Source organism: Chroicocephalus ridibundus, chromosome 9, assembly GCF_963924245.1.
Source record: "Chroicocephalus ridibundus chromosome 9, bChrRid1.1, whole genome shotgun sequence".
Classification (NCBI taxonomy): Eukaryota; Metazoa; Chordata; class Aves; order Charadriiformes; family Laridae; genus Chroicocephalus; species Chroicocephalus ridibundus.
The window spans coordinates 35,735,567-35,749,371 of record NC_086292.1 but is presented as its reverse complement, the minus strand read 5'-3'; the positions used below and the strand labels follow the sequence as shown (position 1 = coordinate 35,749,371).

The 13,805-nt window shown below is 34.9% G+C and overlaps 1 protein-coding gene across 2 annotated transcripts in view; it reads left to right on the top strand.

Moving 5' to 3' along the window:
• Nucleotides 1-13,805, top strand: part of UNC13C (unc-13 homolog C) — a 228,370-nt gene that overhangs the window by 115,630 nt on the left and 98,935 nt on the right. For both annotated transcript variants that reach the window (XM_063345628.1, XM_063345627.1), the window contains 3 exons: nt 2,503-2,644; nt 11,572-11,741; nt 13,473-13,588. In XM_063345628.1, coding sequence (XP_063201698.1) covers nt 2,503-2,644; nt 11,572-11,741; nt 13,473-13,588 — 428 coding nt within the window. The remainder of the gene's footprint in view (nt 1-2,502; nt 2,645-11,571; nt 11,742-13,472; nt 13,589-13,805) is intronic.

The window sequence follows — 13,805 nt, the reverse complement described above, 5'->3', positions numbered from 1 at the left end:
TTCAAAAGAAACTTGTGCTATCATGAGAGCATTATGAAAACGGATGATTGGAAATGTTTCCATTGCTATGTGATTTTGCTGCCAAAACCAATGCGTATCACCTACAAAACCTCTAATCTGTACACTTAAGAAACTTGGAAATGGAATTTTTTACCTTGCTTAAAAAGCTTCCAAATGAGGACTTCCAGTGGGTTTTGAATGCATTTGTTAAAAATATGAAAATGCAACTCTTCCCAGTTAGTTTGTAAGAGCAACTGGTTGATGTAAGATGGAAATTTACCGGATGAATTTCAACAAAAAACTTTGCATAATCAGTAGATGGCATTGAAAAATCAGTGTAGTGATTTAGTAAGTGCTGCCAATGATGCACTTCTTCCATTCAGATCTATGTATCTTTGTGAGGTATCTTTTTTTCAGCTATGACAGCCATTAAAATTGAATACAAAAATAAACTGGACTTAGACCCAGATCTTCAAATCACTGTATAACAAAGTGTTAAATCATTATTTTCAAAAACAATGAAGCATATTCAGTCACATGCTCTCACTAAAAATATTTGTTCATCATTTTTTTGTGAGAGCCAAAAGGGGTTTTGTGACATTAATAATTTTTTTAAAAAAATATTTTTATGATATTGATTATTTTATCTTTATCTTATTTTTTTTAACCTCTGCCTCTTGTGTATGTTTCATAATGTACATAATATATTAGCACAGTGTATATCACTTGTAAATAAATAAATGTATTTGCGTTGTGCACTCAAAAAATTTTACTATAGTACTTCCATGTGCCATTCCATGGCATTTTGTTTATATATTGGAGAAGGGTCATTGAAAGACAGAACTGCTGAAATGTAAGGCTGGCATTCAGCAGGGGAAGGAGAAAAGCATTTGTCAAGTGGACCATGAATGATTTACTCTGTGAGAGTTGGTAAGTAGCTTTTAGCTGCGTGTGGCTCTGTAGTCTAAACTAAAGCCCACTCACATTTGGGGCAGTACCTAAACTATGCATGAAACTGAAGACTATCAGATACATGCCAGAAGAAATCTAGGGAAAATCTGAGATTGAGTCAGATAGATTAGGAAAAAGGGAGGCCATTGTGAAGGTTGTGGGACAGTGCATGAAACTCAAAATAATAGTTGTTGAATTTTAGGAATGTCACCAAGCACTGGGGACATGGAGAGGTATGTCAGGGAAAATATTTAATTCATGTTTTTACTTTTAGTTCTGCCTCTAAAGAATGCTTAAGGCTGCCTTTTATTCAGGCCAGTATAATAGTTAACAATTCTGGAAGACATTTTCTAAACTGGCAATTAATTCTCCTGCATAAATAGGAGAGCCCGCTTCCTTGCCTTCTAAAAATTTCCCTTTGGGTTTACAGTGAATGGGGAAAACAAAATATGTTCTAGTTCATTTCCAAGAGTTAGTCTTTTCAGGAATAAGATGTGTAAAAAAAGCAACAGAAATTTACTTTTTTCACTAAAGTCAGCAGATATGACTGAACCCACACCAGGAGCTGATCTGCTGAGTAAGAAGGTGCCGTTTTTATGTAATCATTTTTCTGAGCACACTGAGGGAGCTTCACTATCCAAACTGATTGACATTGGAGAATGTTAACTAAATGTTACTGCGGAGACGGTTTAAATACTTAGGTGCAAAATAAAACCAAGTTCTGCTGATGCTAGGAGCCATGGCAAGTGTTTTAGCTGCAGCTCTCTGGGTTTGGTAGGCTACTGTTTGACAGTTCTGCTTTCTCCTGAGATTTCCAGTTTTATGAATTGTGATGGAAAATCAAATTGTGTGCATTTATATTTGCCACAAAATGCATATATACACCCACATTAACTGACAGAAAGGCTGACAAATATATAAACAATTAATGATAATAGATGTGAACTGTCACCTTGTCTGTGACAGCATAGGAAATATGCTGAAAATCCACATGGTTCGTCTCTCACATGAGGAAAACAAATGACAACGCTATAACCATGCCCCTCATGTTTAGTTTCATAATCCACAGTGCAGATTTTTGAAAAATGGAGGTTTTAGTTTGGAACTTTGGAAAAAATTTTTAAATATTTATTTATTTATTTATTTACTCGGGGAGGAGGAGAGGAATGGAAATTTTAGGGAATTATTAGACTCAAGCCAAGTTATACAACAACATTATCTTACTTGCTATGCTGATTAAACTAAAGTTTGACAAGAGTATCTGAATTATGCATGGCAAAAAAAAGTATTTGTTTTGTGCTCTGTAATGAATCTTTAAATTTATTACTCTACTAAACCATATTTGCAAATTTCATACAGTCCGTAAGAGTAGTTAGACAAGCCTTGTCTATCTTTAGAGTAACCAACACTGAAAAAATTCATCTAGAAAGCTTTATTTCAGGAGCCTTCAGTTTGAGAGCTTTGTTTCCTGCTGCTGTTGTCACTGTCTCATTTATTTCTTGGCAATGAAGGCTGTGAGGGCTAAAGCACATTTCTCTCCTTTTATTGCAGTTCTTTGTGCTCAGGGCTTACAGGCTAAGGACAAAACTGGCTCAAGTGACCCATATGTTACTGTGCAAGTGGGCAAAACCAAGCGGAGAACAAAGACTATTTTTGGAAACTTGAATCCAGTATGGGATGAAAAATTCTATTTGTAAGTACAGAAGATACTGTTGTCAAATTAGCAAGTTCTGAATGGAGAGAGCATAGAAGTTTATTGTGACTTTATCATTTAGTAGTTATGCAGCTCATAATTATGTCTTCTGGGGGATCTATTGGTGATGTCTATTTATTCTAATTTTTTAGGGAACTTAAGTAACAGTTTTCAGACTTTGACCTTACATACCAAATGTTGGCATTATAAATACCTTTGTATGTCTCAGATACTGACCATGTAAGTTAAATGCATTTTTATTCAACATTACGATTCTCCTAGGTGAACCTGGGGCATTTGATAGTAACTGGTATGCTCTGGGCTTTGGGCTGGGCTGTTTGTAACGTCTGTCCTTTCCAAGGCTGTGTTGTCCAGAAGTCTGATGTGGAGAGTATGGTATGATCCTCCTGTTTCCTTTCTTTGGCCACAATCTTTGAATTGAATACGGTATAGTTTGTTGTCAGCATATCATGGAAGTTCAACACTGACTGCAAAGTAGATGGTTTGGGCTGTAATATGTTGACTAAGGTTTGAATATCATTTCATGCCAGTTCGAGTTCTGTCAATGTTCCTAGACCGTCTTTCCAAATTATAAAAAGAAGAAATTATAATAATAAAAAAGGATATACAATTTCAGTGTTTGTTAAAGACAACAGTTTTACTTGCATTTTTATGGAGAATATATGCAAACTGTTGACACATTATAATAATCTAACCTTTTGGTGTACTACATTATAAAAGTCTAATGTGCTTATGCCTAATAATGCTATTCAGAATTGGATGTTAATTTGATACAACTTGATGAAACCTTGTATCAGCGATGATAAAAATGATGTGTTATTTTTATAAGCAACCCCGAGTTTCCAAAGCAACAGCAGAACAGCTCAGGATCCTGCAGACTGCCCAGTCAACATTCAGAATTTCTAGTTAGTCACTGTGTGCAACAGACAATTTCAAAATAACCACTCACCACAAGGTAAAATAATTGTTTTCAGTCTATAACACTGTTCCTTAGCTCCTGTAAGGAAGACATCAGTTGTTGTTATTCCTTCTACATAAACCATGTAAACAATTTCTGTTAGGGTTCAGGCGTTTGAAGTAGAGCTATGTTTTCTTTGAGACAGTGCAGTGTCATAACGTGAGAGTTTACCTTCTTATCATGTAGCACAACACCTATTTGCTCTTCCCTCTACTTTGACTAAAACCTGCTACCTTATTGTTGAGGAGGTTATTAGTATTTCACTAGGGAGTTTGAAAGGTATGACTCAAGATGCCACTTTTATTTGTCTGGAAAAGGTACTAGGTAATCCAACTATATTAAACAATGTATGCCCATTCCTTTCACAGATTCAAAGGCCAGTACTAGAAATGAATAGTGAATTCAGAGAAAATACACATTCAGAAACTTTTTACAGACTTCCCCTATACAGATCATGTTTTCTTTTCAAGTAATGTGTTACTCCAGTAACAGTTGAAGTGTCATACCTCATTGAATGGCTGTGAGTAACCAAAGGTATGAGATTGATTACTTTCTTACATTTAATCATATGAGTTGCATAGTGTCAGAAGTTGGATGAGCAACTCAGCAAATTTGGTATGAGTTTTTAAATGTATTTTCTCAAAGATGGGAGCAGGGCTACTGTAAAATCCCTGGAAACTTGAAAATATTAATTTATTTTTTTCACCCAGCACTAGGTGTTACTATCATCTGCTGCTCTTGCAACAACATTAACAAAAAAACCCCAAACCTTACTACAGCATAAATCTCCTGAGTAACTGCTTTGAACTGAATACATTTTCAATCATTTTTATAGCACTTGTACTTTATAAAATAAAGTTATCTCCCTGACTTATTTAATGCGTTGGATTTCAATTGAAAGTATATGAGAATTTCTAAAGTGTATTAAATAAACTATAAATGTTTAACCACAAGATTAAATCCAAAGTAGATCAATATAACTATTTCATTGACTGAGGAAGTTTAAATTAAGTTACGGTCTAAAAGTGATATTTGACAGTCTTATTTAAAATCAAATACTAACCATCATTATAACTTCTAAATGATAAATTGCAGAAATAAAATCTATGTCAAAATCTTACAATCATATAGTTATTCATAATACCAAAACATTCATCTAAATCTCCCCATCTGTTCCAAAACAAGAACTTGGAAAAAACATTGGCTCCCCACTGTGCATTTGCTCTGTCAGAGCAGACAGAGTGAGGGCCGAGTTCTGGTTTGCAGAATCACACATAACCCTAATATGATTGTATGGGAAGCGGAGAGTGAATGTTTCTATCAAAACCCAATGTAACCCTCTGCTGAATGACTGTGCGATACTAGCATAGATTTTAACATGGGAACTCATAAACCATAATTAAAGTAGAGCTTCTGTACAGATGTATGCATCTCAGTAAAAAAATCAAAGCTGTCAGAGGAAGAATACATCTTTTCTTGAAAAGTATATATTTTTGTACACAAGATAGAGAAGTAAATAGGCCAGCAGATGCTCCTTTAGTGAATGTAATATAGGTGATAAGGGCTTTGATGCTTTCTATTGGCATTATTAGAGAGGAGATAACAGAGCAGGTTTTATTTTTTCAATAAAACAACAGTTTCATTGGATAGGAGAGTTTTTTCAATGCCAGAGCAAAGGAAGAGTCTTGCAGTTGTCTGTCACGTTCCCTCTTCTTGTCGAGTGTGGCATCTGATACGAGAAAAGGAACTGTATTTTCAATTTTTAGTTACAAGGAAGCGATATTTTGGCTGTATAGTTCTCAGCCTTGTACAAACTTTTAGATCTATACACTATTATAAAACTCTTCTCCACTCTTATTCTTTCCTTGACTAATTTCAACAGTTTATTGCTGAAGTACAGAAATCTAGGGTTTTTTTCTGGCAGTGTTGTCTACCAAGCACACATCTGCAAATTGCCTTGCAGGCTTTGCAGATACCGTGTTTCCCCTGACCACTCATTAACACCTCAGATACAGTTGTATAATGCAGAAGTCTTTCATATAACTGGATGATTATTTTACATTACTTATTATTTCTATTTTGGCTGTCACTAGGCCACCATATGGCTCTGATAAGTAGCTTCATTGGATATCTATTATTCCTTTCAGTTTATGAAGACATTTGATCTAATTGTTTTAAATTAGATCAATGAGAAGGTTTTTTTTTTTGAAGACTATGATGACCACCTGGCCAATATAATGGTCATCACTAAACTGTTAGAACTTGTCTGATTTATGACATTCTTGATGATTTCCTGGTCATATACTGGAAATATCAATGCAGACATAAAATCCAATAGAGAGAAGATTTACAATTTCTCACAGAAGAAAAAAATAAAATACTCGCTTGTTCAAACAAACTAGAATGTTGCTGAGAATTCTTACTGATATGTATTTTAGGAGATAGTACAGGGAAGAAGTATCCTCTAGCACCAAACAGCATTGGTGTAGATTAGAGACCATGATAGTTAAATTCTCTGGTCAGAGAAGCTGTTCAACTGCTTCACATTTTGGATATTTGAGTCTAGAGTTTCTGATGAAGTGAGAATTTCAGGCATCCAGCTGTGGATGTTCTTTCCTTAGAATTACCTTAAAGAGTAACACTCACACAGTTTATTCATACTGCAAAGAAGTGATTTGTGGATTAATTTAAAGCAGTACTTACTATAAGCAGCCATGTATAGGAAAAAAAATACAAGAGGACCTTACGAAAGTCCTTTCCTACTGTCATTTTATACATTCTTAGGCAAATGAACTGACTTGTAAAAAGTATAATCTTCACTGTACCTGAAGACAGCAGCATTGGTTAACTGTTTAAATGGTGTTCCAGTTTCCAGTGATATCTAATCACAGTCTTGTAAGAATTGTTGAAACAACTTAAGGATTGTTTCATAAGCAAGAGTATATAACAGAGAACTATACTGTGCAAAACCAACTGGGTACTAGAAACCTGCAAATGAGTTTACTGGATTTATCTATTCTAAAGATTCTTTAATAAGCAGCCAAGCCTTTGAGAGACATCCTACTACTTAAAGTAACTGTATCTCACAGCCTCAGCCCAAAACAAGATTGCAGAACACCTCTAAGAACCAACTCAAATGATAAACTGTTTGTTCAGCAATAACAGTTTTCAGTTCCACAGTACGGCATGTTTGGTCTGAGTCTCTTTTTCAAACTGCTGTCAGTCGGGGTTAATTTTATACAATTCTGTTTATTAAATTATACAATTTTGTTATAACAGAGTAAACTAATGCAAGAAAAGGCATAATTAGTCTCATTCTGCTTTATCAGAAAGCATGGCCCATGACCACACTGTTAAAGTATTGGGTCTGTCTAGATTAGAAAAGAGACAAGTAGTGGTGGTATATTTTTAACTACTTTTTTGTGCAGCCAGAAGACACCTTGATTTTTATCTGTTTTCCAATTAAGTCAGTGTTGATTCACTGAACGAATATAGCACTTAAAAGAACAAAATACCGTCTTTCAAAATCTATTACTTCAGTTTGTGGAAGACATCTAAGGTATATGTAATGGTCTACAACTAAAGCAATATCCATTTGAAATAATGATATGAATAGTAAGTGTATCTGTGGTACCAAGTGGTACGTATCATGCGTTCTTTACATACCTTAGTTGAGTGTATGTCCAAAAAGAATTCAGGTATTTTTTTAACAGGCTAAACAGAAATAGAAGCTAACAGAGAAAGAAACTGAAAACAAAACACAGCAAAAAACAAAGATAAGGAGATAAGGTACTTCAATTACAGTACACCACAGCGATTCTTCAGCAAACGCTCTTACATAGGCAGGCTGACAGTCGTCAGCTGAAGTAGTCTATTGAAAACAAATTAAAAAGTCTTAACCAGAGTGACTTCTCTGGAACTTTGGGAATTCATGTTGGCTCCGGATCTGATGTTTCTGGAAAGTTATGTAGTTGAATATTATTTGGATCTTGGAAAGCCTCATTGGAGAGCAGAGAGAATGTTTATAGAAGAAACTTGTCTCACACTTTCCTGAGGTTTTTTATAACCACTGTTGGGAATAAAAATGCATGCTAGAGCTTCAGGAGAAAAAAAAAAAAACGCTAACTACACTTTGAAAAGGAGGAATGGGAGAGAAGTAAGGAAGCTACTTGTAGAGTGATTTAATCTGTTTGTGAATCATTAACCCAGCTGTAAAATTGGAGTAAGAATAGTATAATGCTTCCCTTTTTAACATTTTTTTGTTCTGTCACTTTTGAGGATATTTTTTTAAAAAGAACCTGATCATTGGCTGTGGCATTGAAAAGTTTCCTACTAGAGTACAAATTCTCCAAAGCTTTTCTACCACTATCTGTCTGCTCTTGAACTACATTGATGAGTGCTGAGGGAATACGAGACCAGTTCTAAACAGATTTGTCTGTGACAGGAAAGATTTTTCTCCACTTCTTTGGAGCTCTGATTAAAAGTAGTGTGTTTGAGTTTTAGACTACTTATTTGTGAAATGATTGGTTAAAAGTTGATTTAGAAAAAAAAATGGTAAGCTACAAAATGTGCAAAACTGGAAGAGCAAGCAAAAGTATTGCAAAGGCTTGTCAGTCAAGTTCATTTTCTACACCTCAGACATAACCTACTTTGTCTGCTGATTGCTTACAGAATGTCAGTAGGACATATTAAAAAAAAAATATTTTCCTTAAGTTATAGATATAACACTTCTGTAGAGTAGGGGGAAAAAACCCTCTCCACCTAGACTAACTATTCAAAGTATGCAAATTTCTTAGTGGATGTATGAGTTTTTACTGAAGATTACAAGGCAAGAGTGCTGTGATGATGAATATATTTCTTTTTGAAAGAGTAGGAAATTAGTCTCCGTACATTCTTTACTGGCTGCTTCATTCATTTGCATTTATTTCTGAAAGTAGCATAGTATCAATTAGTTGTTATTTTAACACTTCGTGCAGATCTCTTAGATGAGATGTACAATCAGGTCATGCCACTGCACCTAATGTCAAATTTACATGGGGCTACTATAGTAAAGATAGCTTTTTATTACATTTTTTATTATTCTAGCATTAGAATAAGCAGGAATTCTGTGAGGATTATTTCATGCCTGTGCAGCATTCTGTAAATGCAGAAGTAATGTAGAGTCACCAGATGGTTCATAAATTATTAAAACTATCTCTTCTATTAGTATCTCTGAATATACTGCAGCTTTTCCAGCTTTCAAAAGCATCAGTATCTTCATTCTCTGTGTGCTAAAGAACAATTCACTTCTTATCTTCCTCTGTCACACTTTAGTGAACACTTTTACTGAGCATATACAGCAGAGTGCCTAGAAGAGGAACACTCAAAATAGCGTACGTTGTCTTTGCCTTGAATTCCCTGGGCTGATTTTCCTGGACAGAGTAAGCAGAAGCAGGAATCCCACCCAATGCTTTTTACAAAGCCACAGAGCTTCTGCACAGATATTACCAGTGACTAAAGCAGAATGTGCCTCTCATTATATTGTGCTGTTTCTGAGAGGCTGAGCAGGTAAGTAGAATCATGTAGAGAAAGCTCTGTAACTTTAATAGTAAATCTCCCTGCAGTCTCACTGCCACAGGGCAGGTCAGTAGAAATACATGTTCATCCACCCTTCCATTCTTGCATCAGTAATCTATGCTAGTTTTGGGGTCTTGCACAGGAATGTTACAAACACATAGCAGAGCTCGGGGGTTAGACACGAAGATGAGCATGCTGGTAAACACATTGCTTGTGATAGGTCTCATCATGTGTCACTGACCTAAGATTAAAGGAGAAAAAGATGTGGGAGAGGCAAATGAGGATATCAGGGAAAAGTGCAGTCGTCCTGACATCTGAATAAATATATCAGAGGGAAATTGGTGTTGTCTTAGGAGAATAAAATTATGGTATGTGTAATGCAGTGACATTTAGTGCCTTTTTTTATGCAGCATCTCCCTGAGAAAAAAGCAGGAACAAGATTCCTACTGATAGCACAGATATGGTGATGAGTGTCATGTAAATGCCTCACCAGGGATGGATCTCCCTATGCCACTCTAGAAATACCATGTTTAACATTTCTATTGTGTGGACAACTAAATGCAATTCCGGACTCTAGCAATGTAAAGCAATAATTCAGGGTTACATTTTAGGAAAACTAAATGGTTTCTGCCGGGTTTCTTAAGGCAAAGATGTTTATTTGATCCATTTGTATTTTCCTATATTTTCTATGTCCATCATGTTCTATGAAAATAGGTGGTCAGATAGACGAGATCCTAGCAGTGTCCTCAGTATGAGCTCACCCCATAATAGACACCAGGGAGTCCGTATGAAGGAGTAATTTATGAAAATCCCAATTATGGGAGAAGATTCAGTAGGTGATTGCAGTTTGTTAGATGTCAGGGAAGCAGTCATAAGACAAAAGGAATCTAAGCTTCATTAGTTTTGCTAATCACAGAACAATGTGTTTTTTAATTACCACAGATATCTGCAATGTTAAAATTTGGAACACAAACAGACACCAGCATTTCTATGATGCTGAATAATGTCACAGTGAGGCAGAGTAGAAGCTGCTCATGCCATTTTTAGTGACTGATTGGCATTGACAGTAATAACACCATTTAAAGCACTTTGTATTTCCAAAGCCCATTACCACCACTAATTAATTCTTAGAAAACCCCTGAGGGGTGCCAGTTGGGAGATAAGTTATAGTATTACTGTTTTAATGCTGGGAATGCTGAGACAGATCACTGAGCAGTGACAGTGCTTGGAATAGAATTCAAGTAAGAACTCTTAATCTAGTGTCAAACTAAGACCTTGCTGAAGATGAAAATTTGCTGCTACACTTTAAAGCTATGTTTAAAGATAACAAAAGAAATGGATATGAAAAAAGCCCCGGTTAGTACAGATGCATGAGTATGACGTAGTTTATAACGACTGCCAGGTCTATGCTAGCCATTAAATGTCATCAGAAAGTTTTTCACTACCACCTACTTCTGCAGTCAGTGTTAGGATGTTCCAATGAAGTCATCAGAAGCCAACACTGACCAATAGTAAACAGTCCTCATTGTGGCTGATAGGAATCAGCAGCAGTAGAGTTTCTTTTCCATTTCTGTGCAAATATATGCAGCATGGAGCTGGCAGTAAAAACTTTTATCTACTTGGAACTCTGCAGATTGCAAGTGAAACCACCTCACTCTTTCATACATACAGTAGTTTCTCAAATCCACTCAACTCATGAGGGGTTAGTAAGCCACTTAAATTTGCAAGGAATTTTTTAGTATATGGTAGTCTGTCCCTACTCTTTCTCCTTACCAGGGAATGGAGCTCTGGGAGAAAAGTAATATATCTTTTAAAGAAAACAGCTACTTATTTCCCTAGGTTTTTCTGATTGCCTGTCTTGTATTGCTGTGACGTTTGTGCATATTTGTTGTGGGTTTTTTTCAAAAAATTCCTGCCATGTACTGGAAGTATTCTCTAAAATTTTCCTCACTTTTTGTATTATAACGTTCTAGGCTACTACTTTTGTAGTCTACTGTAGCATTTCACATAGCATTCCTAAATGAATAAACCTGATCTAACTGTATCTTAACAAGTACCTAAGATATTTGTTAAATAATCGCATCAAGAAGTACACATTTTAAAGTAATTAATAATTTTAATGAGATCTTGGTATTTCTTAATACAATCCGTATGTTTATAGAATTCAGTCAAGTTGATCTCTTTACTTTCTCTTATATATAGTAATTGTAGTTTCGTCCCTGGCAATGGTATGGCCTTTTTTATTCCATTGAATGTTGCAGGTTGCTTGTATTCTGTCACTTTGTGCAGCTAAGCAAGTGTATGGAAATTGAGGACAATTAATTAGACAGCAGTACAAATGTTTGTAACTTATGTATCACTCGTATTTTGTATTTTATTATTATTTTTACAGTGAATGCCATAACTCTACAGATAGAATAAAAGTGAGAGTATGGGATGAAGATGATGACATCAAATCTAGAGTGAAACAACATTTCAAAAAGGAATCAGATGACTTCCTTGGGCAAACAATCATTGAAGTAAGAACACTGAGTGGAGAAATGGATGTATGGTATAATTTAGGTATGATTCTTACTCATTTTAAAAAAAAATTTAGGTAGAATCTCAGTACCTGTAGATTTGGTACTTCAAAATATATAGCTTTGGGACTAATATATGACTTTTAAAATCTTAAATATTACAGGTTTATTTGAAAATGAAAGATACTTTCTTAGTTTTTCATCCAGAGTTTTCATCACAATTACAGAGAGCAGACTAATCACAAAAATATCAAAGAAAAATATTTAATTTTAATGCAAAATTAAAAATATGTAAGAAAACCCAACATTCCAGATGAGTCAATTCACAGTAGCATTCTGTGGGAAATACATCTACAAAGATACATAGAAAAATCTAGCAAATATTTTGCTTGTTGTCCACACCCATTTTATCACATATTTAAAAAAAATATTTATATGCCATTCTGGACCTAATCATCTTTGTTTTTCGCTGTGTTTAAACCTGTGGTTCTTCATGAAGTTTGCTTGCTTGAGTTTTCTGTTCTGTACATGTCAAATGTGTTTACATGCAGAGTCAAACTGAAGACAGCCTCCTGAAGCTCAGGATGCTCTCTGCCGTCCTTAATGACTGCACTTTCTCGTCTGGACATGTCTTAAGATGTACTATTCTTTAAACCAGAAATAAATCAATGAAAGTGTGTCTCAGAATGTATTTCCTTTATCTAAATCTAAGCATACAACTGTTCTTTAATTCTAAAAATCCTTTTGGGTGCACTAAATGTTCTGCAGTAGCCCTTTAAAAGTTAACTTCCTATATTTGATAATAAAATGTGATAGCAACATTTTTATCTAGATTGCCTGCTCTGTGAAAACTTCAGGTGGATTATGTGACAGAATTTTTGAAATTGAAGAGCATTTGTTTCCTGATCAACAATCATTGTTTCCTTGTCTAGCGTTTCATTTCCCAGGGACATATATAGAAGTGTTAGGGAAGTATTTAATTTCTTATTTTATTCTTATTCTAAAAGAATGTTTTATTTTATTCTGATACATACACACATTGACACAACTGCATTATGTCACATCATACAGAAGAAAGAAGATTGAAATAAAACAGTTGGATTTGTGGAATACCAATTCTTATTAATTGTACTGTCATGACCACTCACAGTCACAGCACTTTCTGAAATAATCATAAAAATTGTAATACCTATTGACTCAGTTATACTGCTACAGTGGATTGGAAAAGTGAAAATTGGAGTCAAAAAGATCAGTAACCTCCACAATGAGTGACAGCAACTAAACGGACTAGTATAGATAGTGTAAACAAAGTTCTTCATATAATTTCTTCAGTAGGATTCAGCTTAGCTCTGTAATTGAGTTCTGCTAAGACCATTTTGAGTTTCTCTCAGACATAGTAGTTCAAGTTGTTGCTAAAGTCTTCATAACTAGAGGAAAATATCAATAATGAAAATAATAATAATTAGTACAGATACCAGATAGAAAATAGAAATAATTTTTATTGAAAAGGGAAAAGTGTTAAACAAAGTGCTATGCAGCCTGGTTTGAATTTTGCAGATAAGAATAAGAAAATTCTGTACTTCATAGTTTGATATTCTGCTTCGTGGCCTGAACCATATGTGAGGTATGAAAAAAAATTCACTTGTTCTCAACAGCAGGACTTTCTGGCTTTAAAAAAAACTTTCTTATTAAGCTAGAATGATTTATGAAAGCTTTTTACATGACATACATGTATTCTTGGTAGTTACTAACATATTATTTTTCTGCTCTTCAGAAAAGCGAACAGATAAATCAGCTGTCTCTGGTGCCATTAGATTGAAAATCAATGTTGAAATAAAAGGAGAGGAGAAGGTTGCTCCCTACCATGTGCAGTACACCTGTCTACATGAGGTATGTTGGAGAAGTTAAGGAAAGCATATTATAAATAAGTTACTATTCAGTTGTTGGATAAGGAAAAAAGGCTACAGAATATTAGAACACTGTAACAAAGTTTAGATTTACCACTTTGTATTGCTGATGGCATATCAGATTCAGAGTCAAAGGCAGAACAATGTAACACCAACAGATCATTTCCGCTCACAGGAGCTAGAAAAAAGAGGTGGAGTCA